Source organism: Marmota monax, unplaced genomic scaffold, assembly GCF_021218885.2.
Source record: "Marmota monax isolate L192 unplaced genomic scaffold, Marmota_monax_Labrador192_F-V1.1 WCK01_AAM20220418_F8-fsc01846, whole genome shotgun sequence".
Taxonomy (NCBI): Eukaryota; Metazoa; Chordata; class Mammalia; order Rodentia; family Sciuridae; genus Marmota; species Marmota monax.
The window spans coordinates 1-27,034 of NW_026695028.1; the positions used below are offsets into that span (position 1 = coordinate 1).

General features: G+C 54.7%; 1 protein-coding gene across 2 annotated transcripts; it reads left to right on the forward strand.

Annotated features, from left to right (window-relative positions):
- Positions 1-11,256: 11,256 nt before the first annotated feature.
- Positions 11,257-20,387, forward strand: LOC131423544 (uncharacterized). 2 transcript variants are annotated; one of them, XR_009225249.1, is made up of 3 exons: positions 14,048-14,241; positions 15,572-17,201; positions 17,730-20,387. XR_009225249.1 is itself a non-coding variant. In XM_058573694.1 (2 exons), exons 1-2 carry the CDS (start codon positions 11,924-11,926, stop codon positions 17,779-17,781), a joined length of 1,776 nt encoding a protein of 591 aa, XP_058429677.1. In that variant the 5' UTR covers positions 11,257-11,923; the 3' UTR covers positions 17,782-20,387. The 2 variants fall into 2 exon arrangements, 1 of the variants encoding a protein (XP_058429677.1); XM_058573694.1 differs by lacking the exons at positions 14,048-14,241; positions 15,572-17,201 and adding an exon at positions 11,257-13,647.
- Positions 20,388-27,034: the final 6,647 nt, after the last annotated feature.

Genomic DNA, 27,034 nt, shown 5'->3' on the forward strand with positions numbered 1-27,034 from the left:
AGATCCCACGTCAGTTTCCAATTTTTTTCTACAAGATGCTACTGTCAAAAAACCACCTGGTCAGGTGTCGTCACAGCCATGATCCATGATTTTTTGTACCAGTTTTTTTTGTGTCAACTTTCTGTAGCCATGAAAATACCCCAAGGAAATGAAAAGGAGGGTGATTGATGTGGCTCAGGATTCAGCTGGTGGTTGTTTGGACCCATCCTTTGGACACTTGTAAGACAACACCACAGGGGGGATGTGAGGGAGGGGAAGCTGACCATCTCCTGTGGGGGGAAGCAGGTAGAGAAGGTGCTGGGGACAAAACGAACCTTCAAGGGCAGGCCCCAGTGACCTGCTTCCTCCCACTGGGCCCACCCTAATGTCTCCACCACCTCTCCATGTCCATTGAGCTGTGACCTAAGGACTAACCTACTGTGAGTTCACAGCCCTCATGACTGAGCACCTACCAAAGGCCCCACCCTGAACACTGCTGCGCTGGGGACCCAGCCTTCAGCACCGGAGCTATCGGGGCCCTTTAAGGTCCAAACCACCATGGGGGCATGTGGACATTGCTTGGAATGTGGGTTCAGTGCAGGCCTGGGGTCAGAGCGTCCTCAATTCAGAGCCATTCTCCTCCTCCTCCTCCCCTCTATGCCACAGTGGATGTGAATCTGAACTCTGCCAGCCGCAGGTCCATGCTCATTCAACGGTCTTTACTGAGCACCTACTGTGTGTGTCTTTGTGCCAACCACCAAGCACCCAGAAGCCAGTGAGATACAGTGAACCTCCCATGCCAAAAAGGGAGTGGCGGTTTCAGCCTCAAGGCCAGGGACTGGCTCACTGGGACACATGGGCAGCGTGTGCCGCATGGTGGCACTCAGTTAGCACCCACGTCCTGCTTTCATGTCTCCGGCCACACCACAGTCTTGAGTCAACTGTGAGATGCTGAGGAAGGTCCGAGGAAGCCCATGTTGGCCTCAGCAGGAAATGCTAGTCCTGGCTTGCAGAGTGACCCTCTGGGCTCTCCTGCGTGCTTTCTTCTCTACCCTCGAGTTCAGACGAGGTTCTGGGGCTTTGTGATGTTCATGGCCGTCTTCTCCTTCTTCAGCTTCTTGATTTTCTGTGGTACATCCTGACGTTCCCTCAGGGCTACCTTCCAGTTCACGAGTGCTCTCTCCAGCTGTGTCGCGTCTGCTCTGTGACCAGGCATTCCAGGTCCCTGCCACTCTTGGGGGCTCTGTGTGTGTTTCTCCTGATTCTGGAGGACAAGTGGCGCTTTCCTTACACAGGAAGTAGAAAGACCTCCCAGGACTCAGAGCTGTCAAACTCAAGACGAGCAAAACACCGTCTGGGAAGTGTCCAGAGCAGTCCTCTGGAGAGCCCTGAGAAGACGGGCCAAAGTTATTTTGGGGGCAGGGAGCCTGCTGAGGACTCAGTGGGGAAGGGGCTGAATGACCGACACATTGGGTCAGCTATCTGGACGGCTGTCGGCTGCAACCCCACTTTAGTAGTCGCCTGGGAGGTGGGGAGCCCAGCACGTGTGAGTCTGGTCCAGGGCAGTGCTCTGGGGGTGAGGACCGTGCATCCAGGGAGGGAGGCAGGCACTCACAGGGGTCTCGACCTCCCTGAGCCTCAGTTTCCTTATCTGCAGAGTGGACACCAGAGCTGCCGGCGCCCAGTGTGACCTTGGTCAGACCCACACCTGGCTCTCCTTTGCTCCTGCTGCAGGACGGGGTCGCACACCCAGGCCTGCCTGTCCCTCCATCCCTCTGAGCTCACTCATCATGCCTACGACCTGGGGCCTTGCAACTCCTCTGCCTGGCCCTGTTCCCCCAGATCCGGCCAGGGCTGGGTGGTCTCCCTCAGGGGGCTCCTGCAGCCTGTCCTCCGGGTCCTGGTCCTCCTGTGCTTCCAGGGAGTGTCTCATGGGCTTTCCTGACAGGACGTCCTGACAAGGGAGGGCACCGGAGCCATCTCTGTGTGCTCCTAGAGGTCTCCTGGATGCTTGGCCTCATTCCTGCCATTTCCTCCTTTGCTATTTGTTGGTTTTCCCTTTCATTTGGGTTAGGCCACAGCTATTCCTTGGGGTTCCTTGGGGTTCCAATTAACATGACCAAGTGATGTGAGCCCAGAGCAGTGTCATGCCCATGGGGTCCTAGCATGCCCCCCTATAGCTCCAGGGCATCCCCTTCAGTCACCTGTGTCACAGAGCTGCAGAGCATGCATCCTGGGTTCAATAACCTGCGCTAAGCCCTGGAGGAGATTTTTTTCATACAGTATTCTCTTTAATCACAGGGAAGACAAAAGCAGCACAGTGTTGACAACTGTCATGAATTTGTGTTCACCAGAGCTCTTTCTGTCCTCCTCCAGCTCTGAGTGCCCACTTAATGTCCTATGGATGAATCAAAAGGACTCCCCTGACGCAGGGCACATCTAGTGACCAAGTCCTGCACCTGGGGCTTGAGGGCTTTCCCTCCAACAGTCCTGTTGGAAGTTCAGCCACGAGGCAGCACTATGGAGAAGAGGGCCTTCAGGAGGGGGTTGGGCCACTAGGCTCTGCATACAGAGGGACCAGTCCCCTTGGAAAAGGCCCTGCTGTGATCCAAGAATCACAACCGCACATGCACAGGTGTGTGCCAATTAACCAGGCATGTCCACAGTCACATCCACAGTCCCATACTGGAGAGGCAGAGGCCGGGGGATTGAGAGACTGAGGCCAGTCTGAGGAACTCCCCGAGACCCTGGTCTAAGGGTCAGGGTGCAGCGAGTGAGAGAGCGCCCAGCTAGCACAGAGGAGGCCCTGGTGTTGACAGCCAGGCCCCAGGAAAGGGGAGGAGGGTAGTAAAGAGACCAGGAGGGAGGGCAGAGGGGGACGAAGAGCCAGGCATGAAGGGAAGGAGGGAGAGGGAGGAAGGGGGAGGACAGTCCTGTGACCCTCCCTCCATGTGAAGAAATACCAATGGCCCCATGGAAGATGGACCAAGGGCGAGCTCTGGGCACCTCTCCTGACACGTGAACGTGGACTGGGCCGAGTCAAGAGGCCACGGAAGTGTGAGAACCCACTACCTGTCGTTAAGATCCACACAGTCTAAGGGACTTAGAAAGGCAGCACCAAGGGACCAGGGCAGACCAACCCACAGACACCTGGCCTCTGGTGCCTGACACGTGGACGCCTCAGGTCCCCCGGGGAGAGCGGTCAGTCTGTGAGGCTCCAAAGGAGCCAGCCCAGGCTCTGTGGACAGAGCAGCGGGAAGGGACCGGGGCGTCGGGAACGGCTCCATCTCTCTGCACCCCAGGAAGGGCACCTGCTGGCCCTAGGGTTCAGTCTGTCTGAGTTGGAGGAGACGGGCACTGAATGGCTCCAGAGGACCTGGGGTGGGGTCTTCACGGGGCGAAAGCCACGACAGAGTTGTGTACTGGCGAGGCACGGGCCCCGGGGCCTGGTCCAGCTCCTCCTTTCTCAGCAAGGAGAGGTCGGGGTCCCGAACACACGGGAGCACCGAGGTTCCACAGACCCTCCTTGTTCTGACCAGGAAGGTGGCCAAGGTCCCGGAGGCTCGAGTGGGAGATGCCACCGTGGGCCACCCCCCAGGTGTGAGTGGGCCATTCCTGGCTGTGACCTCATAGGGGCCAGCATTGTGAGGCCCTTGAGCCAGTGGGGATATAAGGCCGGGACGAGGCTGGGACCTTGTCCACAAGCACAGGAAGCTCTAGGCAGTGACCTGTGGGACTCCCATAGTTAGCGCGTTTGGTGGTTGGTGGTTTGGTGGTTCTGGTTGCGGTCTCAGGTTGGTTCTTTGATTTGGGGCTTTCTGTTGGGCTTTGTTGTGTTAGTTTTGCTTGTGTTCTTTGCTTTGTTTGTTGTGTTTGTTTTTAGCTAGCGGCCTTAGTGGGCGTGGGGCGGAGGATGTCTAGAGAGAGCAGTGAGCGTAGTGCGGTGCGGAGGGTGCGTCGGGACCTCGCGGCCAGCTCCTCCTTGGAGGAAGCCCTCACGGGCCGCTATGAGCCCCTGGGGGTCGTCGGGCAGGGCAGCTTTGCCAAGGTCTTCCTGGCCCGACACATCCTGACGGGGACGGAGGTGGCCGTGAAAGTCCTGCGGAAGGGGGCGGGGGCCACCTTGTCCTGGGTCTTGTCGGAGCTGGACATCATGAAGGGCTTGGAGCACCCGCACGTGGTGCAGCTGCTGGAGATCGTGGAGACCCCCGGCACTGCCTACGTGGTGATGGAGCACATGGCTGGGGGCCAGCTGGGCCAGCACATCCCGGAGGTTGTGGGCCTGTGGGAGGACGAGGCCCGCATGCTGTTCGGGCAGGTGGCCAGCGCCGTGGGCTACTGCCACGCGCAGGGCATCGCGCACCGGGACGTGAAGGCGGACAACGTGCTGCTGGATGCCGCGGGCCGCGCCAAGCTGTGCGACTTCGGCCTGGCCTGCAGGTTCAGGGCCGGAGAGAAGCTGGGCCTGCTCTGCGGCACCGTGGCCTACTGGGCCCCGGAGCTGCACCGGCGAGAGCCCTAGGACGGCCCCGCGGTGGACGTCTGGAGCCTGGGTGTCCTCCTGATCCTCATGCTCACGGGCAGCTTCCCGTTCACCGGGGCCAGCTATGAGCAGGCCAAGGAGCAGGTGCTGCAGGCCAGGTACCACCTCCCGTTCCACCTGTCCGACGAGGCGCAAAGCCTGGTGTCCTGGATGCTGACCCTGGAGCCCGCGCACAGGCCCACGCTCCAGCAGATCCTGGGGCACCCGTGGCTGAGCCAGGATGGGGAACGCTGCCCGAGTCCTCCTGCCGAGCTGCTCCCCAAGCGCGGAGCCACTTGTCAAAAGAAACTAACTTTATTTTTAGAACCACACAAAGCCAAACAAAACAGCCTCTCAGGAAAAACCCTCAGAGCCTCAACTGCCACCACTGGCTTTCCACAAGCCTCTCTCTCCCACACAAGCTTCTCTCCACCTCCCACAATCCTCCTGCTCTTGAGGCCGATTGGCTGGGTCACGTGGGTGGAGCCAAAAAAGTCCCCCAAGGAGCAGCTCCGTGGTCTGAAAGGGCAGGGAAACAGTCCAATGAGCATCACCGCAGAGGAGCCAATCAGCTAGATGTTGCTGGGGCCGAGGAGCCAATCAGCTAGATGTTGCTAGGGCCGCTGTGAGCCAATCATCAGCCGGCAGCTGGAAGTTTGCTGGCAGCTGGAAGTTTGCTGGGGCCCCTTTGGCTGTGGCTCTCAACAAGACATTCCCTCTGTGATGCTAAGCCCAAGGGCAGGTCTAAAGTCTCCAGCCTGAGGCTCTAAGTCCAGCAGATGCCCACTCACTCAGGGCTCGGTGATCAGGTCAGGAACCAAGGCAGGCTTCTCCTGGGCGGAGCTGACGGCCAGTTGAGGAGAGGGTCATAAGGAGACATTGCTGTTCGCCCCAGGGTCCAGATGTGGCTGTAGAGTTTGAGAGTGGTGAGGACGATGCAGAGGATCAGGCAGACGACGAGAAGAGTTGGGATGTCAGTCCAGGTCCTCGCTGTCTCTCCAGCAAGTGGACATCAGTGTCAGTGGCTGAGTGTCCTTCTGCTCTATTATTTATACTAAATTTTGGAGCTTCTGCTCACCCTTTGGGTCCCTATCAGCTGTCACCAGGGTTCTAAGTGATGTTTTACATTTCAGAGCCAAGGCATATGGCTTGGAGGCTTCCACCCTGATTTTACACTCTGCCTCTTATCAGGGTTCTGGAAAGGGACTTGTTTATGCCAAGAGGCTGCTCATGGCTTGTTTACCAGGCCCTGCCTGATGACGTATGGAGGGCTCTGTGGGCTGTGCCTGGGGAGACTGCAGGTTTTTAAAACCGAGTGTGCTTAGAATCAGGCCAAAGGCCATCCTTACAAGAGGTCACGGCCGCCCCTCCATCTCGCTCCTCGCCCGCCTGTTGTGCCACCTTCTCCCTCCACCATCCACATAGTAGAAGCTGTTCTTTAGTCCAGCTAGCTACAGCCAGAAGGGTGCTTTGTTTTCATTGATTGGAAAAACAATTCCCTGAAGAATCCAAGTCTAATCTCAACGCACCTAGAAACTAAAGCGGAGATATGTGAGTTCCCAGCAGCAGCCTATGCGAGCTGGCCACCCTCTGTTCAGAGCTGTGTGGGTTTCCCTTCTGCACAGGTGTGCCATTGGCTAGAACACCTGCTCACACAGAGCTCTCCATGTTTCCAGCTGACAGCGGCTGGGGCCAGCTAGGAAGAGACCACGTTGGTGTGTTCAGGCTCTGCCTGGTTCTGGCAGAGGGTGCACCAGCCTCCGCGGTGGTCCTTGAAGTCAGCACAGCCTCCCCTGTGGTCCTCGAAGTCAGTGCACCCCTGGGCCCTGAGGGAGATGGCACTTCCCTGAGTTTTGTCTGATCCAGTCCTTCTTTCTAGAACCTCCCGCACCTCTATGCCCTGTGTGAGGACAGACAAAGGTACTGAGGGAGGTTCCTCTAGGAGCCTCGGGAAGAGTTCTTTGATGGATCCATTTCTTGTCTCTATTTAGGAAAACCAGGTGAGGGTTCGAGCGCTGTGCCAAGAAAGCACCTCTTACCACTGCCCCAAGCCGGCCGGCCAGACTGCCAGGGGAGGCTGTGCTCCTCACTTTTGTCCACGCAGGTTAAACAGCCTCTGTCCCTAAATGGTCAGCGCCTCCAGGTGGGTCGCGGTGGTTTCCAGGTTATTTTTCTGAACGTTGCCCAAGCCCTGGCTCAGGCTGGCACCTCCCAGGTGCCCTTTTTCCTCAGGGGTGTCGGAGGAGAACGCAGAGCCGTCTTCCGTAGGCCTTGTGAGTCGTCCCGAGGTTCTCCACGGGGAACTGAAGTTCACATTCCAGAGACCCTGCACTATTCGCCCCAGAGTCTCAAGGAAATGTCCACTGAACTGAATGCTTCTTAGACCTATTGGCCTGAGACTCGGCCCACCAATGTGACAGAACCCCCACGCCCCCCGCCTGCCCTCCTCTGGTATGCAGAGTGCTTGAGGCCCCGCGCCGGCTTCTGGTGCTGCTTTGGGAAACTCAGGACTTTTCCGCGTTTTTTTATGGGTGCGTTGCAGTTGCAGTGATGGTGGGGTTTACTGTGACATGTTTGTACATTCACACAAGGTACATTGGCCAGTATCGGTCCTTTCCTCTCCCCGCCCCCTGGCCCTCTCCTCTGCTGATCTCCCTTGGTCTCCATGAGAGTCTCCCCCACCTTTCTCTCCCTGTTTCTCCTCCGGCTTCCACATAGGAGAGAAAACAGACCCCCTTCCCCTTCTGAGTCTGACTGAGGTCACTTACCATGATGTCCACAGTTCTACTCATTGTCCCCAAGATGGATGATCTCATTTTCTTATGGCTGAGTAGCCCCACTGTGTGCACACACCACATTTCCTTTATTGATTCCTCTAGTGATGGACACTGGGCTGCTTCCAGAGGCTGGCCCCTGTGAGTTGAGCTGCTGTCAACACGGTGTGCACAGACCACTGTAGGAGGACGACGTTGCCTCTCTAGGTCAGTACCAGGAGAGGGGAAGCTGGGCCAGGGGGTGGTTCCAGGCCTGGTCTTTGGAGGAGCCTCCGTGCTGATTTCCAGGTGGTGGCACTAATTTGCACTCCACCAGCACTGTGACCTGCTCCTCTTCCCCCACGTCCTCTCCAGCAGTTATGTTGTTGGCATTCCTGCCGACTACCACGCTGCCTGGGGGAGGAACCTCAGTGCAGGTGGGATGTGCATTTCCCTGGTTGCTAATGGTGGTGCACATTGTTCATATACTGTTGCCCATTTATGTTTCTTATTTTTCATTCACTTGCTTATGTATTGATGGGTGTTATTTTAGTGCTCAGTTTTTTACTTGAGAAGCTCAAGTTTTGAGGGTGGCACTGAGGATGGTGCTGGAGCTGTCTCTTCCAGCCTCGGAAGGCAGACAGGTGAACTCCAGGAGGGTGTGGAGCCAGCTGGCATCTGCTGGTGACTTGAAAGTGGTGATTGTGACACTGTGTCCACCATGTTAATCGGGTGTCTCTGGCCCCAGGCTGAGCTGGTTAATGGACATGTTCCAGCACCATGGGTCAGAACCGTGCGCTGACTTCTTCACAAAACTCCAAGGAAGGCAAAACCTTTTATAAAATTCAGCTTTGACAAAAACACCTTAAAATGGAGTGTGTCTAGTTTTAAGTCAATAAGAAACTCAGGGGTTAGTGCTATCAACTTTAAAGCATGAGCTGATCCATATTCACTTTAGCTGTAAGTGATCCTGTGTATTTCGAGGCTGGAAGCGATGTCCTTTATAGAAGCCTGCTGGCTCCCGAGATCATCAGAGTCTCCCTCAGCCCTCACTCCTCCTGCTCCCCGGGGTCAGGGTCAGCTGCAGCTATTCGGTGTCTGACAGTGGACAACACATTACACGCAGTAACTCGATACGTGAGAGAACTCTACATGATCAGTCTTTGCATTTCACCATTGGCACCAGATGGCACTGGCGTGTCCCCAGCATGCTCTGAGTGCCAACTGTATGCACATGATGATGTGTCTCTGAGGTGCCTCCAGGGCCCCAGGTCCGAGCCCAGCCTGCGTCTTGCCCATCACTCTCCTTCAGGCTGCTGCTGGGCCTCAGGTGGCCTTCCCCTGCTTTGCCACGCGCCCCCCGGCTCCTGAGCTCACAGGCAGCGAAGCACAGCACAGAGCGCGCCCTTCGTCCATCCCAAGCTCCTGGCAGTGAAGTAGCACCCACCTCCACAGGAACCTGAAGTAGGCTTCTCCAGAGACCCTCGGGATCCCTTCTTGACTCACCAAGGCGCAGGCGGAGGCGCTGCGGAGGCCGGATGGTGAGGAAGGCCAGCCCCAGGCGCCACGCGGGGCCTGCAGCTCTGTATCCAGGCCTGGGTTCAGCGCCCAGAATGGCGGGAAAGGCTGCTTCTGTGTGGACTTCCGCAGCAGGGTGAGGCGTTCGGACCTGAGGACCCAACGACTAACACCTGCTTGTCATCTTCTTCACAGATACTAGTAAATGGGCAGAAGCGAGCAGAGCCATCAACCCGCAGTGGATCACCAAGGGTGTTAGTCTGCCATGGGCGAGCCTCCTGGGTCTTAGAGGAGTGCAGCCTGCTCCCCTCACGGTGGCCTGGGCTGCGGAAAGCTCTCGGGAAGTCGAGGCATCTCCGATTCTTCTGGTGAGCTTGGCATGAGCAGCCCTTGGGGCAGGGCAGCCTCTGCTCACCGAGGGCCTCCTCCATGGAGGCCGGAGGCAGGACCCACACTCTGCTTTCCCAGCCTCTGGTTTCCTGTCCCTCAGGAATGGCTCTGAGGGTGTGGCTGCCACACCAAACCCGCCAGAGGACACCTTCAGACCTCCAGGCAGACCTCCCGGGGTGATCCGCAGGTGAGTCCAGCACACTCACCGCCCAGGGACCAGGTTCTGGCCGCGGCTGCAGCTCCGCATTCACTCCCCTGAGCCCTGTGCTGGTCAGGCCGCTCCACGTTGGACTGCGAGTCCCCAAAAGGACTGCTTCCTCCCGCAGTTGGAGGGTCTGATTCTTTTTTCCTGCCACTTGTTAGAGATTCAGAGGGTGGTTCCAAGTCCCTCTACTTCTGCCCCAAGAACCTCACCGTCTTGAGGCCATCCAGAGTGTGGACTGCAGTCTCGGTGTCTCTGTGGGACATGCCTCACCTTCCCTGGCAGCCCTTAGCACATCCTCTAAGCACAGAACCAAACTCCTGGTGCAGATGGGGTCAGGCCCTCTGAGCCCTGCTCCTGCCTCTCAGGACGTGGGAGCCGTCCAAGCGCAGGCCAGCAAGGCCACCCGTGCCCGGCGCCTCTGGGGCTCCAGCCATCACCATTGCGTGCAATTTCCCTCTGAGTGGGTTTACTGTTGAAGTAGGCCAGTATCTTTGTAGAATCGTGGACATAATGACACTACTCATTTTCTTCAATTCGTTAGTGTCCTGCTTCATGACTTCCACGCTGAGAAGTTATAAATGGCAAGTAGCTTTTTCCAAGAGCATCCAAGAGACCCCGACAGTGCCCTCTGAGAACAGGTGGTAGCCATGGATTCCGTGAAGGAGCAATTGCTGAAGAACCCACCAAGACAGACTAGAAGCCAGTCGGTGGCCGTCCACACTTCCCACCTCAGTGTCCAGTCCACTGCAGACTGTCTCTGCAGCAGATGGCCATTGCTCCCAAACAAGGCACGCAAGGGGTCCCTGTCCAGGTGCCGCCGATTGTGACTACTCCGAGGCCATGGGTCATGGCACTGACCTCCCTCGGAGGTTTGGGGTGCGGGTGGTGCAGCCCAGCAGCTAAGCACCCTCCCTCCCGTCCACGGGTCTGAGAATCCACAGACCTGGGAAGCTCTCTGTCCTCTCAGGGGCCTGTGGCACCTCTTGTGGACGGCTGTCAGCGGTCATTCTCTGGACTTGATGGGTTCTTCCTGGTAGAGCTGCCCCGGTCCCACTCAGCCTCCTGACTCCAGGCCGGTGCCCGGTCAGGTGCAGGACTCTGGCATGGCCGATGGAGTGGCCCTCGCAGAGGCTCAGCGTTGGCGGCAGCTTGAGTTCCAGGTCCCCGGCCTACACCACAGTGGGCCTAAGAGGTCCCTCCTCCCTGGAGGTGGGACGCAGGATCAGTCACTCTTGCCTCCTGCTGCATTTCACATGTTGACCACGAGTGGCAATTGGCCCTGGGCGGTGACAGGAAGTCTGCTCCATGGCGCTCGCATCACCACCTGCATGCCATCCTGGACATGCCTTTGAACAGAATGAAGGAAAGAGCTTCCTGTTCCCCACTCCTCCTCTCCCACCACTCCTCTCCCTCCCCTCCTCTTCCACCCCAACCCTCCTCTCCCTCCCCTCCTCTTCCACCCCAACCCTCCTCTCCCTCCACTCATCTCCCTCCCCTCCTCTTCCACCCCAACCCTCCTCTCCCTCCACTCATCTCCCTCCCCTCCTCTTCCACCCCAACCCTCCTCTCCCTCCCCTCCTCTCCCTCCCCTGATCTCCCTCCCCTCCTCTACCTCCCCTGCTCTCCCTCCCCTCCTCTCCCTCCCCTGCTCTCCCTCCCCTCCTCTACCTCCCCTCCTCTCCCTCCCCTCCTCTCCCTCCCCTCCTCTCCCTCCCCTCCTCTCCCTCCCCTGCCTCCTCCCCCCCTCCTCCCTCCTCTCCCTCCTCCTGCCTCTCCCTCCCCTCCTCTCCCTCCCCTCCTCCTCCTCTCCCCTCCCCTCCTCTCCCTCCCCTCCTTTCCCTCCCCTCCTCTCCCTCCCCTGCTCTCCCCTCCTCTCCCTCCTTACCTATCCTCCTCTCCCTCCCCTCCTCTCCATCTCCTCTCCCTCTCCTCCTCTCCCTCCTCTCCTCCTCTCCCTCCCCTGCTCTCTGTTCTAGATCTCACCCCCTGCTGTGGATCTCACCCCCTGCTGTGGATCTCACCCCCTGCTGTGGATCTCACCCCCTGCTGTGGATCTCACTCACTGCTGTGGATCTAACCATGCTTCAGATCTCACCCCCTGCTTTGGATCTGATCCTCTGCTGTGGATCTCACCCCCTGCTTTGGATCTCATCCTCTGCTGTGGATCTCACCCCCTGAGTGGAACTCACCCCCTGATGTGGGTCTCTTCTTCTGCTGTGGATCTCACACCCTGCTGTGGATCTCACCTTCTGCTGTAGATCTCACCCCCTGATGTGGGTCTCACCTCCTGCTGTGGATCTCACCTTCTGCTGTGGATCTCACCCCCTGATGTGGGTCTCACCTCCTGCTGTGGATCTCACCTTCTGCTGTGGATCTCACCCCCTGATGTGGGTCTCACCTCCTGCTGTGGATCTCACCTTCTGCTGTGGATCTCACCCCCTGATGTGGGTCTCACCTTCTGCTGTGGATCTCACCTTCTGCTGTGGATCTCACCCCCTGATGTGGGTCTCACCTTCTGCTGTGGATCTCAACTTCTGCTGAGGATCTCACCCCCTGATGTGGATCTCACCTTCTGCTATGGATCTCACCCCCTGGTGTGGGTCTCACCTCCTGCTGTGGATCTCACCTTCAGCTGTGGATCTCACCCCCTGCTGTGGATCTCACCTTCTGCTGTGGATCTCACCCCCTGCTGTGGATCTCACCTCCTGCTGTGGATCTCACCTCCTGCTGTGGATCTCACCCCCTGATGTGGATCTCACCCCCTGCCTTGGATCTCACCTCCTGCTGTGGATCTCACCTTCTGCTGTGGATCTCACCCCCTGCTGTGGATCTCACCCCCTGCTGTGGATCTCACCCCCTGTTGTGGATCTCACCTTCTGCTGTGGATCTCACCCCCTGCTGTGGATCTCACTTTCTGCTGTGGATCTCATCCCCTGCTGTGGATCTCACCTCCTGCTGTGGGTCTCACCTTCTACTGTGGACCTCACCCCCTGCTGTGGATCTCACCTCCTGCTCTGGATCTCACCCCCTGATGTGGATCTCACCCCCTGCTGTGGATCTCACCTTCTGCTGTGGATCTCACCTTCTGCTGTGGATCTCACCCCCTCCTTTGGATCTCACCCCCTGCTGTGGATCTCTCCCCCTGATATGGATCTCACCCCCTGCTGTGGATCTCACCTTCTGCTGTGGATCTCACCTCCTGCTGTGGATCTCACCTTCTGCTCTGGATCTCATCCTCTGATGTGGGTCTCATCTTCTGCTGTGGATCTCACCTTCTGCTGTGGATATCACCCCCTGATGTGGATCTCACCTCCTTCTGTGGATCTCACTCCCTGCTGTGGATCTCACCCCCTGCTGTGGGTCTCACCCCCTGCTGTGGATCTCACCCCCTGCTGTGGATCTCACCCCCTGTTGTGGATCTCACCTTCTGCTGTGGATCTCACCCCCTGCTGTGGATCTCACTTTCTGCTGTGGATCTCACCCCCTGCTGTGGATCTCACCTCCTGCTGTGGGTCTCACCTTCTACTGTGGACCTCACCCCCTGCTGTGGATCTCACCTCCTGCTCTGGATCTCACCCCCTGATGTGGATCTCACCCCCTGCTGTGGATCTCACCTTCTGCTGTGGATCTCACCCCCTCCTTTGGATCTCACCCCCTGCTGTGGATCTCACCTTCTGCTGTGGATCTCACCTCCTGCTGTGGATCTCACCTTCTGCTGTGGATCTCACCCCCTGCTGTGGATCTCACCTTCTGCTGTGGATCTCATCCCCTGTTGTGGGTCTCATCTTCTGCTGTGGATCTCACCTTCTGCTGTGGATATCACCCCCTGATGTGGATCTCACCTCCTTCTGTGGATCTCACTCCCTGCTGTGGATCTCACCCCCTGCTGTGGATCTCACCTCTTGCCTTGGGTCTCACCTTCTGCTGTGGATCTCACTCATTGCTGTGGATCTCACCCCCTGCTGTGGGTCTCACCCCATGCGGTGGATCTCACCCCCTGCTGTGGATCTCACCTCCTGCTCTGGATCTCACCTTCTCCTGTGGATCTCACCTCCTGCTGTGGGTCTCACCTCCTGCTGTGGGTCTCACCTCCTGCTGTGGATCTCACCCCCTGCTGTGGATCTCACCCCCTGCTGTGGGTCTCACCCCCTGCTGTGGATCTCACCTCCTGCTGTGGGTCTCACCCCCTGCTGTGGATCTCTCTTTTGGCGAGCCAGCCAGGAGAACTCCTGTAACCCCATCCGGATCCCTGCCCGAGGAACTCCCGACATCACTGGGAGGTAAGCTGGCCAGCTCAAACTTTCTGTCTTGTTGTCCTGTTGGCTATCTGTTCTTTGTTCCGCGCAGCGTCTGTATGACTATATGATCCTAGGCATAGTCATTTAGTATTCTGAGGCAGTTCTGTAGTCAATTTGTATTCTGAGGCAGTTTGAGAAGGAGTTGAAGAACTCGGACTTCTCCCCTGCCACCCTGAGAGACGTCCCAGGGATCAGAGGGGTCCATTTCTTTGGGGCCCCCGGTGTTTCCGAGGATTACACCATCTTTGTAGGTGACGGAGAAGTACAAACTTCTCCCAGGCCATCTGATTTTTTTTCGGTTTCCACCGAAGCCGCGCAGCGATCTCACTGTTTGGTTTCGTTTTTGTGTCGTTGTGTCTGTCTCTCTATTTCCTCTCTGAGAATAACATGGGACAATCACTAACAACCCCTTTGAGCCTCACTCTAGATCATTGGCAAGACATTCAAGAGCGGGCAAACAACTTGTCTGTGGCAGTTAAGAAGAAAAAGTGGAAAACTCTCTGTACTTCCGAATGGCCAGCATTCAACACCGGCTGGCCAGCAGAAGGGACATTTAACCTTGATCTTATTTTACAGGTAAAATCTCGGGTTTCCACCCAAGGTCCTCAAGGACACCCCGTGGTGTTAATTGGTTTTAGAGATGGGAACCAAATTTTCAGTCACAAATTTTGACACTCTCAAGGGGACTTTTAAGGAGTCCCCACTCTGCTTTCTTGGGGAAGCCTAGCACTCGAAACAAGTGCAAGCAGAGGATGAACTTTTTGGGAGCTGGCTACTAAAAAGTTAGGAAAAAAAAAATGCCTAATGCCTAAGGTCAAACCAAACTGGAGGAACTGATCCTATGGGTGAAAGATAGGATTAAGGGACTCCCAGCAGCTGCCAGAGCCATTTAGCTCTGGGGAGTTCCCTGGGTCCTTATCTACATCTTAAGGATTAAGCCACCTCTGTTTACTTAAAAAGAAGGGACACTGAATGCAGTAAAGCCAGTCACACTGAGACCCTTGATTTTACACCTATAGTTGCCCCTACGTGAAAACATCTGGTCCACTCATGGGAAAGTCTATGGTGCCACTCATAGGAGTCATAATTAAATGAAAGTTCAAAACCTGGTTTGAACTTTCTGGTTGTCTGATCGTTTCTTAAAGATAATCTAGGTTAAATGTGTGTCTAAAAATAATAATAATAATAATAATTTTTTATTGTAACAATCTGGTATCTGAATGGGTTTCTAAAGCATTGCACTATCTTGCAGTTAAAAGTTGGGTTTAAGCAATTGTTTAGTTTGATTTCAGATAGTTCATGCTAGAAAACTTAAATACTTGGGATAAAAAAAAAATTAAAGAATTTCAATTTTGAACTGGGTAGCCTGAAGAGCAATTAAAACGTTGGTTTGGCTCATAAAAATGACATTAGATAATTAAATAGCAATAGTCTTAGAAATTTTCAAAGCTTAATTTCAGATATATATGGTAGTGTGTGGGCAAATTTAATGTAACTCAATGCTACTTTAGAAACTTCAGAACAAGCAAAGTGGCTTAGAGGTACCAAAGAAATTTCTTCTGATGGTAGAGATCCTATTTCCAGTTTTATGTGAACAGGTTTTTCTAATGTAAAAAGATATAAAATTTTAAATTTTAAAAATTGCTTCTTAAATTTGTATCATAATTTTCAACATCTAAACCTGGAAATATAACTTAAGGTTAAAATGCCTTAGGCCTAAAGTGTCTGCTCAAAATAGCAGTTCCTGTCCTCAAAATTAAGCTTATAAGTTTCTCTAGGTGTTCAAAAAGGCCCTAATAAAATGTTAACTCTGCTTAAATTTAAAAGTTTACAAGTATTGTTTCAAAATGTGAACAAAAAGAGGTTTATATAATTATGGTGTTATTAATGTGTTCATATCTTCCAGGTATACAAGTCTGTAAGGTAGAAGCTTCGAAAGAACATTATATCAAGCTGGTGTTCTAAAGTTGTATGGTAATTTTAGGTTTAAAAAAAAAAAAAAGCATGTTAGAGATTCAATTATATCATTTGTGTTCTATAACTGAACTTGTTATCAATAAGATATGTACAGTTCCATGTTACTTTCTACTCTGAGATACAATTTATGTATTTTTAAGTTAATGAGAGCCTAATCTGTGTAAAGGTTTTATTGCAAAACATAAAAGTACATTACTACTTTTCTATAAAAGGTTAAAAGCTTTCAGCCTTTAATTCATGTTTTAGGTATGATATTATGTTGTGTTAGCTAATGTTCATGTAAACTTGAACAACAATTTATGTAAACTTTGTAAAACGATCAGCTTCAGAACTATAGTACTTGAGATTTATAAAGAGCCCTGCCTTACTTGAGATAAGGCTCTGTCCCATCTCACTACATGTGAAAGTGGCTATAAAAAAGTAAGCCAGATTTCAGTACAGTTAAAGTTGTGTCCAAAAATAGGTTTGTGCCAAGATTACTAGGATCTCAAACAGAAAATTATGATGTATAACCCTGCTAGAATTCAAGGTAGCTATTATATAAGCTAAATATGTTTTTACCCTAGTTAGTTTTGTTTTGTAGTTTACTTATAGATGGTTTAAGGATTGCCTGTTAATGTTTTAAAGAGGTATTGCTTTAAGAACACAACCTGGGCCAACATAAGATAAGGAGTTATCACCTACAGGATAGAGAGATAAACATTAAAGCCCAGTGCTCTTAATATAAGGCTGTTAACTTATTTGCTGGATGTTTAAGATCAAGTTTTAAAATTAGTTAAATTAAAAGGGCCAAGAAAACCAATATTCGGCTCTTGCCCTCTGAGTCAGTCTGAATCAGGGAATAGGGGACTTCTCCAAAGGGATCAGCAACTCTAGGCCACATAACCTCCTGAGCAGGGAGATTAATGAGACCAGTGGAGGACAGAAAGCCAATCGGTGCATTTGCTGTAAAGAGGAGGGTCATTAAAAAAGGGAGACATCCCTGATGCTTCTGAGGGAAGCCATATGGTCAAGCAAGGCCTGGACCCATCCTAGCGCAAATGGCACTAGCAGAACTGAAAAGCTGCTATGAAGTTCCCGAGGACTCCCAGGATAACTCAGCTGACTGTAAACAATAGGTAGAAACAAAAGTCAGTTTGACTTGCTTCATCTTAAACACTTAGCAAAGACAGTAAAAGCCAAAGCACAGCTGTTCCTGGACATCTTAAATAATAATAATAGTTAAATGTAACTTCCATAAATAAGTAGACTGGAGGCTACAAGAGAGATTCTTAGACAGAAATGCCTGATAACTGTCAAAGGGACTGCTAGAGTAGTTTTAGTCTAAGGCTTTTATTTCTAGCCAACGCAGGTAGACTTGATGTTTGCTAATATGGTTATCCAGCCCTAAGTAGCAGAATTAAAGATTTCTCTATTAGACACAGAGGAGAAACAAAAGGTTCTCTTGGAAGCTCGAAAAAATGTGCCAGGGGACTACGGGCGCCCCACCCAACTCACAAATTTGATTAAGGAAGCTTTTCCTTTAACCCGGCCAAACTGGGACTATGCGACTGAAGCAGGTAGGAACCACCTACGTCTCTATCGCCAGTTACTCATAGCGGGTCTCCATGGAGCAGGGCGACGGCCCACCAATTTGGCTCAGGTAAGACAGACTATCCAGGGGTCAGAGGAAACTCCGACAGCCTTCTTAAAGAGATTAAAAGAGGCTTATCGGAGGTTTACTCCCTTTGATCCTGATAGTGAGGACCAGAAAGGAAACATTTAATGGGCCTGCCTTCGTCTCCCAGGTAAGTCAGGCGGTGGCCAATACATTGGGGATTAATTGGAAATTACACTGTGCTTATAGACCCCAAAGTTCAGGACAGGTAGAAAGGATGAATAGAACCATTAAGGAGACTTTAACTAAATTGACACTTGAAACTGGCACTAGAGACTGGGTACAACTCCTACCTTTAGCCTTGTATCGGGCCCGAAACACCCCAGGCCCACATGGACTAACCCCATTTGAAATCCTGTACGGTGCCCCACCTCCCGCTGTTAACTTTTATGAAACTGAAACCTATGCCTCCCTCACCCCATCTATGCAGACTCATTTGCATGCTTTGCAATTGGTCCAGAACGAGGTCTGGAAGCCTCTAGCCGCAGCATACAAAGAGGAACTTAAAACCCCCTTGCTGCCACATCCCTTCAAGGTCGGAGACACCGTCTGGGTACGCAGGCACCAGAGCAAGAACCTCGAACCGCGGTGGAAAGGACCCTACACCATTCTGCTGACCACTCCCACTGCAATCAAAGTGGACGGCATCACCGCTTGGATCCACGCCTCCCACGCAAAAGCTGCACATCCACAGGAGCCCACAGATGCCACTCCAGAGCCTGAATGGAAATTGCAACGCACCCAGAACCCGCTAAAGATAAGACTTACCCGCTGTTGATTTTTCTTGCTCTGCGCTCTATCTTCCCCATATCAGTTGCTAGGCACCAACTCTATGACCCCAATCGGCCTATACGCCAGGCATGGCATATACTATCGGGGGCGGGAGACATAATTTGGGAAAAAACATCCACAAAGTACCCCCTCTGGGCTTGGTGGCCTAACCTAGAGCCAGATCTTTGTCACATACTGGCTGGGTCAGAAGACTTTGATATTCCAACTACTGACCCAGCTAAACCGAGTGGGCCAGAAGTATGCATCTCCAGCGGGCGCTGCCCTTGCTCACGCTATCCGGCAGGATGTAGGGACCCAAGGGCTCTGGCAGCTCTAAAAAAAATCATTCTATGTATGCCCCAGGGACGGGAGAATTAAGTCGCAAGCACGTAAATGTGGGCAACATGAAAGTTATTATTGTAAAGCTTGGGGATATGAAACTACGGGGGATGCATACTGGAACCCTAGCTCATCCTGGGATTTGATCCAAGTAAAAAGAGAAAAGCAAAATGAGCCCCCACTCTCTACAGACTATTGTAAAAGTACACCTGGGACAGTCAACACCTTATGGTATGGGGACGGGCCATGTACCATGTTTGCCTGCAACCCCTTAAACATTACCTTTACTAAGGCAGGCAGAACATCAAAAGATTGGTTACAAGGAAGGCTATGGGGACTACAGGTATATCATCAGACTGCATATGACCCGGGGGTCCTATTCAAAATCAGGTTAACTATAAAAGCTGACCCCCATCCAATAGGCCCTAATAAGATACTCCAAGATCAAAAGGCTCCTCCTCCTAAAAAAAATATAAACAGGCACCCTCAAGGCCAACGTCCCCATCTAATACCATCCGTCCAACCCCCTCCACTCCTCCGACCGTGCCAGTTGTCACTAATCCCACTTTACCAGGGTCAGGAGAAAGACTAATGGACCTAGTTGAAGGGGGATACCAAGCCCTCAATTCCACCGAGCCCAATCTCACTGAGTCCTGCTGGATTTGCCTCCAGGCAAGGCCCCCCCCTACTATGAAGGAGTAGCTAAAAGAGCTCTGTGCACGTACTGCAACCGTGTCATCCTCTGACACATCCAGCTACTTAGTGCCTCCAACAGGACTCTACTGGGCATGTAACACTGGGATTACACCCTGTGTTGCGATAGCCAATTTCAATCAGTCTAAAGATTTTTGTGTGTTAGTCCAGATCTATCCACGGCTACTCTATTATTCCACAGAAGAATTTGAGGGCCCTCGACAGCTAGGGATTCTGGAGACTGCAATCCAACAAGACCTAAGAGCAATAGAAACCTCTGTAACTGCTTTAGAAAAATCCCTAACCTCCCTATCAGAGGTTGTTTTGCAGAATAGACGAGGTCTGGACCTATTATTCTTGAAGGAAGGAGGACTTTGTGTGGCCTTAAAGGAAAACTGTTGCTTTTACACAGATCACACAGGGGTAGTAAGGGAGTCTATGACAAAGCTTAGAGAAAGACTGGATGCAAGGGAAAAATCCCTGTGAGGCTCCCAAAGTTGGTTTGAAAGCTGGTATAATAAATCCCCTTGGCTAACTACTATATTATCTACTGTAGCTGGCCCCTTGATTATATTACTGTTAATTTTAACATTTGGACCCTGCATATTTAACAAATTAATGCAATTTATGAAAGAAAGACTGTCCGTAATCCAAACTATGGTCCTCACGCAGCAATATCAAGTACTCCAACAACACGCCGAGCCATCAGCTGAGCAAATGCTGAATTCTGAGCAGATAGATCAATGGATATAGGATTATATCCCGGATAAAGAAAAGGGGGGAATGAAGGACCTCAGGCCCCAGGCCCAACATTAGGAAATCTAACCCCTGTGCCCTGAAGCTGCAGGATGCTCCCTTACACAACCCCCATGTCAAGACCCCTCCAGCAGCACGTAGCATTTCGAGTCCTGCACAATGCTACCACAAGATGCTCCATATAGATAACCCTAACGGTCAAACTTGAGGATGCAGGTTTAAAAACAGGAACCAAAAGGACAGGATGCAGGTTTAAAAAAACAGGAACTAAAAAGACAGGATGCAATTCTATGGTTTTCCTGAGAACAAAAAGTTGAAAAACAAGTTTACCCCCCAGGTGACCTAACGACTGGATTCAGAGAAACCAATAGAATAACTGTTACCGTGCTAAGCTAAAAACTAACCCCCTGCTCCCTATAAAAGATCTGTGCCCTAGAGCCCGGTGTGCCAGTTCACCGAAGCTCCGGCTGAGGTTTCGCTGAGCACCCGCAGGCGCCTGTGTATCAATAAATCGCCTCTTGCCTTTGCAGCCAGTGCCTCGTGCGTCTTTCTTGGACAGGGAATCGGCGGGTCTTTCATGGTCAGGCTATGCCTGATGACCATATTGGAGGCTCTGTAGGTGTGCCTCGTGGGGACTGCAGCTTTGTTTCAGGTGAAGTTTCTCAGGCTTTTCGTTAAGGCTATCCTTACACCTCCTTGTGCCTCAGTTGCCTGGACCACAGAGCCAGAGAAAGGTGGACATCTGCCTCCGACGACGATTCTGCAGATGAAGTGAGTCAACGAGGCTTGAACAGCTGTGCGGAGAGGTCAGAGGCCACCTAACCTGAGATCCTGGAGGCACAGTGACAGCGGGAATTTGGAGACTCAGGTTCTAGAATGGCCGTGTGGAGTGCTACCCCAGTGGAGCTGGAGAAACGCCACAACGGAGCGCAGTCTGCACTGGGCGCCTGCTGGTCACCCCAGCCTGAGCAGCAGCCTAGGCAGCCTGGGCAGGGAGGGGTTCACACGGGGCGTGTCCAGTGATGTGTAGATTTTGGGTGAGGCCAAGTGGCTGCGTCCTTCTTTGTGCGTAGGGAACATTGAAGAAGGGGTCTGTGGAAACTCCCCCAGGTGGCCCAGCACACAGGCTGTCCCCCAGGGTGAGTGTGCCACCTAGAGGGACCTCAGCGCCATTGGCAGGTGGTTACTGCAGACTCACAGAAGGTCTCCTGCCAGGGAGCGCATTCCCCACCCCTGTGCGGGACTCCCTACCCATGCTCACACACTCCCCTGCTGACCCTCCTGCGCCTGTGTCCCCAGACGCTCCTAGGACCCTCCATGCCTGAGCTCCGGGATGCCCCTGGTGACCCCCTGGCGTCCTAGCTTCTGTCAGGGCCTGGCTGTGAAGCTCCACAGCCCTCTGTCTCCTCCACCGTCCTTGGAGCAGCCCTTGTGGTCCCTAGCCTCTGTGAGGGCTCATCCACGGTGACAGAAAAGGTCTCAGTTCCCAGTGGCAGGGGAGACGTCTGGCCCAGGGCTGCTGCCCACCGGGCTCTGCTGCGTCTGTGTGACCACCTGCTCTGCGGGGGCCACGCACCCCCGCTACAGACTGAGGAAGGGGACACACGCTCTGTGCGGTGGCGGAGGACTCAGAGAGGAGTCTGCAATGTCAGGGGTCTCCCCACCCTGAGGCCCTGCGAGCAGTCATCCCGCTAGGTCTCCCGAGGGCCAACACTGTCCTGAGGGTGGGGAGCCGCTGAGACCACAGCTGTCAGAAGGTCAGACATCTGGGTGAGCTCAGAGTGCCATTGGGCCTCAGGTTCAGCTCGACTTACCTCCGAGCCGGTGCCTAGCAAGCCTGGTGGCCCCAGGGGTCGGGACTGAGGGCCCCGGGCAGCACCCTCCCTCCCTCCCACTCTGCTCCACTCCTGCCCTGAGTCCACCCCTGTGCTCCCAGTCTGTTGCCTTCTGCCAGCCGAGCCTGCTTCAGGGGCCAGCAGTGTCCAGTCCCTCCTGCCAGCCACCCCAAAGCCCTGGGACGAGGCGAGCTGAAGTGGCGTCTCAGGGGAACCCAGGTGGCACTGAAAGCCTGCGTCCTCGTCCTCGTTGACAAGCTGCTCAGGCCGTGGCTGCCCCACACTCCCTCCAGGGTCTTGACTTCTTACCAAATAGCTGCAGAAGGACGCCCTGAGCTTGTGAGGAAGAGCCCCAGGCAACGCCTCTTGGCCCTCTGCTCCTCCCGTCCCCAGGGCGTGGGTCAGGTGTGTGGCAGTAGGTGACCCCTCAAGCTCACCCCTCACCAGGTCCACATGCAGCCCTGTACCAGGAGAGGAAGCTCCGCCCAGTGTGGCCGCCCCGGCCAGGCAGGGACACCCGCTCTGCCCAGGCCGTCCCCTCCCTGGGCGGACATGGGCGTGCGCAGTCCGGAGTGTATTGTCACACTCCAGCAATTCAGACAGAGCCCCTCTTCCCAGTCAGCACAGCCCTCCCAGGGCCCTCGAGCACAGGCCTCCTGTTCCCTGCGGTCACTGGTGCCCCGAGCCCCCCTGTAGGGGTTTGGGGCAGTGGAGGGGGGACAGGGCCTCCAGGACTGGCCTTACTTAGGTTGCAGACTCAAAGATGGAAATAGGATTCAAACGCAGCCTTCACACTGTGAGAAAAGGCATCTCAGGGAGGCAGGGAGGCCAGGGAGGGAGGGAGGCTGAGCAGGAGGACGCTGTGGTGAGCACTGTCCCCTGTGCTTCCTCGTCGAGCCTGGAGCCGGAGCTCTGCTGGAGAGCACTGAGGAAGAGCACTTTCTCCTTGGCCTTTCCAGGCCTCGGCTCTGTGCCACACACCTCTGTGCCATGTGCCTCTGTGCCATGTGCCTCTGTGCCACGCGCCTCTGTGCCATGCACCTCTGTGCCACGCACCTGGGTGCCACTCACCTCGGTGCCACATGTCTCTGTGCCACGTGCCTCGGTGCCACGTGCCTCAGTGCCACACGCCTCAGTGCCACATGTCTCTGTGACACGTACCTCTGTGCCACTCACCTCTGTACCACGTGCCTCTGTGCCACATGTCTAGGTGCCACATGTCTCCGTGCCACACACCTTGGTGCCACATGCCTGGGTGCCACTAGCCTCTATGCCACACACCTCTGTGCCACGCGCCTAGGTGCCACATGCCTGGGTGCCACACACCTCTGTGCCACATGTCTCTGTGCCACGCACCTCTGTGCCACATCCCTCTGTGCCACACGTCTCTGTGCCACGTGCTTTGGTGCCACATGCCTCTGTGCCACGCACCTTAGTGCCACATGTCTCTGTGCCATGTGCCTTGGTGCCACGCGCCTCGGTGCCACACTCCAGCAATACAGACAGAGCCCGAGGAGGAGCCGCAGGCCTCACCTTGCCTAGACCAGGAACCTACACAGGAGAGCCGGGAGGTGGGAGCATCATACTCAGGGTCACAGTGAACAGACCCAAGGGACGTGCTTGGAAAAGTTCCTAGATATTAATAAAAAGGAAACTCAACCCCACTCCTTAACTTGTAGGTGCTGTTTACAAACTGAGGTTCAGAGCATGTCGATCGTCTGATGCCGTCACTGCAGGAGGCGTTGGGGACAACCGTGGCTCTCTTTCCCCTTCTGAGTGGCAACCCACCAGGCTGGAGAAGCCGGAGAACAGCGAGCTTTGACTCTGTCTTGTGTGTGACAAGCACCGGCCTTTTTCCAGAGATAGGTGACATGTGTCAAGGGTAAGGAGTCGGAGGACTGTCACACTCTTCTGGTTTACAGGACAAAGTGAATGTGTCCTCACACACGATGAGCGGGAGAAGGCGGCCTTGGGAACCGCCAGGGGCGTGGGAGGAGGGGCGGCCTTCACCCTCAGGGAAGAGTGGCCTGTAGCAGAGCCTCGGGCTGGGTCAGTCCTCCTGCCCAGCTGACCACTGGCTGTCCCCCACACCTCGCACTCACAGACAGGCCTCTAACCAGGGGACAGGCAGGCACCCCTCCGCCTTCCTCGGCGGAGAAACTGCTGTTCACCATGACCCCCACCTCCCAGCCCCCACCTCGCACTCCTTCCCCAGCAAGAGCTCTCTGGAAAGTCAGGGGCTTGCTCTGAGACACACCTCAGCCTGGGGTCTGGCTCCTGCGGGGTCTGGCTCCCGGGAGCTGCAGCCCGCTCTGCTCCCCTCTCCAACGCCAGATGCGCCAGATGTAGTGCAGTGTTGAGTTCCTGATGTAACTTGACCTTTCTTTTATCAATTAATAGAAAGGGCATTGGAAATTCTTATACTAAAAAGAAAAAAACCACTGCACTTATTATAGCTTCCCTCCAGGAATACAAAGAATCACCCTGGATTGAAAATTGCAAAGAACATTGGGGAATAAAGGAATCATTGAACCAAAATGAGGCCACCAACCCAGTTTAGTTCACGCACTATCGTCACTCTGCAGAAGGACAGCTGGGCTGGCCTCACAGGGGCGGGCAGGTGGGCCTGCAGAGGGGGCACCTGCGGCTCACGCCTCCCGGGCTTGTTCCTGCTGCCGTGGAGCCACCAGAGCAGTGGAGCGGGAGTGTCCATTGATGCTTCTAAGCAAAAAAATGATTTAAAGAAATTGCAGCAGAGTGCGCCTTAGGAACAGCGGAAGAGAGAGCCTTTCAAGAAAATACTCACACACTGTTTAACTCTGAGCCGATCAACAAAGCAGGGCCCCGGCCTGTCTTCCAGGAAGAGGAGAGGATGTTTACATTCCTCAGTTTCTTTTCATGTCCGTCCCAGGGTGAAGGATCTCAGGGCTTGAGGCCGCACGAGGTTCTCCTCCGGAGGAGCCCAGGGCCAGCAGAGGAAAGCACCCAAGGGGGAGAGGCGGCGAGGAGGGGGCGAGGCCCAAATGATGAAGGAGGAAAATACCTCCCAACGCTCCCCCAACGCTCCTCCACCTTCGCGGGCATCCCCCTCTCCTCCCGACCCTGATGGGCTCGGCAGGGTACGAGCCTGGTACCAGCCTCGTACGAGCGAGTGTCAGAGCTACCCCTGGGCCCTTTCCTCCATCCTGCTGCCAACGTGCCACCCAGGCCTCTAACCAGGGACAGGCGAGCACCCCTCTGCCTTCCTCAGCCGAGGAACTGTGTTCCACGTCACCCCCACGCCACACTCCTCCTCCCAGCCCCACCACCCCCCACTCACAGACAGAACCTGCCCCGGTGACGCCCACACCAGCCTGCCCTGTCCCTGCAGTCCTGAGAGACAGTGAAGCCAGCCCGCCCACCCGGGCCTCACTGCCTGGCCCCCCTGGCCCAGGCCCTGCTGGCAGGCACTGTCCCCGAGTGCTGCCTCTGACCTGGTCCTACCCGCCGGGCACTTCAAGCCAAACATCCTTTCAGACCCAGGCTGTGTGACGCCCCAATGAGGCAAGCGTGTGCTCCTGCCCAGCCTGATCCCATTCCGTCACCTTGTCCCCAGGCCAGTGAGAGGGAGCCCTCAGACTCTTCCTGCATCCTCCGCCTCCCACAGGGTTCAGACCCAACCCACGGTCGTGCTGATGAGGACACAGCCGCTTCTCGGCCCACATGCCCGTTGGCCGCTGTCCCCACGGACCCTCGTTTTGGACGACACTCACTACTGAGCCAGTCATCGCCCGCGCAGCCTCTTGGGCAGATGTGCCAACCCCAGTGCCGATGAGGTGAGCCCGCGCCCAGTACTCACTCCTCTAAGACGCAGCCTCTGCTCCAGTCGGCCTGCAGCCAGCCCAGGGCTCCCGGACTCAGCTCAAGCCAGGGCCTACGTCCACACTGCTGCTGCCAGAGCCGGTAGTGACAGCCACACTTCCGAACCCAGGCCCAGGCCATTTGGACTGTCCATGGTAAGGGCAGGAAAGGGCCTCCTGGGAGAGGGCGCGTGTGTATCTCATGGCCTCCAGAGCACTGCCCACTCTCTGCCCTGGCCTCCCGCCCGTCCTCACTCATGTTTCCACGGCTTCTTCTGGGGCCTCTGGTCTGTGCAGGTGACCGCACACCGCGGCACCGAGGCCAGCTCTCCTCCCCCGCCCACCTCTACCGCCCACCCATCTGGATTCCCACTGTGACCTCCGCAGCCCTGACTGGGACCTGGGCTCCCCTGTGACCTTCGAAGGCTAACGCCATAAGTAACCAATTGTCTCATATCTACTTTGTACCCTGGAAATATTTTCTAAGATAACAATTAGAATTTTGTTGTTGTTGTTGTTGTTTGTTTTGTTCTGTTTTGTTTTTTGATACCAGGGATGGAACCCAGGGACACTTAACCACTGAGCCACATCCCCAGCCCTTTTTATTTTTCGTTTACAGACGGCGTCTCACTAAGTTACTGAGGTCTCACGAAGTTGCTGAGGCTGGCTTTGAACTCATGATCCTCCTGCCTCAGCCTCTAAGCTGCGGGGCTCACAGCATGGGCCACTGTGCCCTGCTAGACTACTTTTTTCAAGTGTCTGTTTCCTTGACTCTTTAAAGTCTTTAACCTGTCTCATGCCTCTGAGTGCCAGGGTCTCTACTATAAACTGAGACAGCAATTCCAGATTTGATGGTCACCGCCATGGCCGAGAGTCACAAGCGCACCCAGAGGGGATCTAGGCGTAGAGTCAGACCCTGCGCACTCGTCAGAAGCCGTGGCTCTTTCTGCTCCCTTCCTAAGGCAGCTGAGGGCTTTGGGCTCCTTGCAGAAATGAAAGTCTGTCTGGCTTGGGCCGCTATGATTGAGTGTGACCAGGAGGAGCCGGGGGGCCCTAAATCCTAACAGGAGGCCGCACTCTTCTAGTTTTCTCCGGTAATAAAATACTGAGGCAGATGGACACTGAGATGACTCACAGAGGCTACGTCACATGGCAGGTCACATTGCCTTCCCCGCCAGCAGGCCCTGCGTCCTGTTCTCTGTGGTCATGGGGCCAGCGGACTCCCCGGCCGGGAGCTGGGAGGCGGGAGTCGGCCTGATGCGAGTGCAGGTCACTAGGCCCCCCAGCCTGCCTGGGCCTGGCCTGCTCCCCACGGAGGGGTTTCCCGTGGACGCTCGGGTGGTGCTTCTCACGTTGGCGCTGAGGAGGGAGAGAGCGGAGAGGTCTTCTGAGAAATAATGCTTCTCAATTGACTGGAAAGGAATTGACTCAAGGAGCTTCCTGGGTTGTGCCCCAGGGATCCAGGGTCGGGAGCAGGGGGGACGGGCGGCTTCTCCACGTGG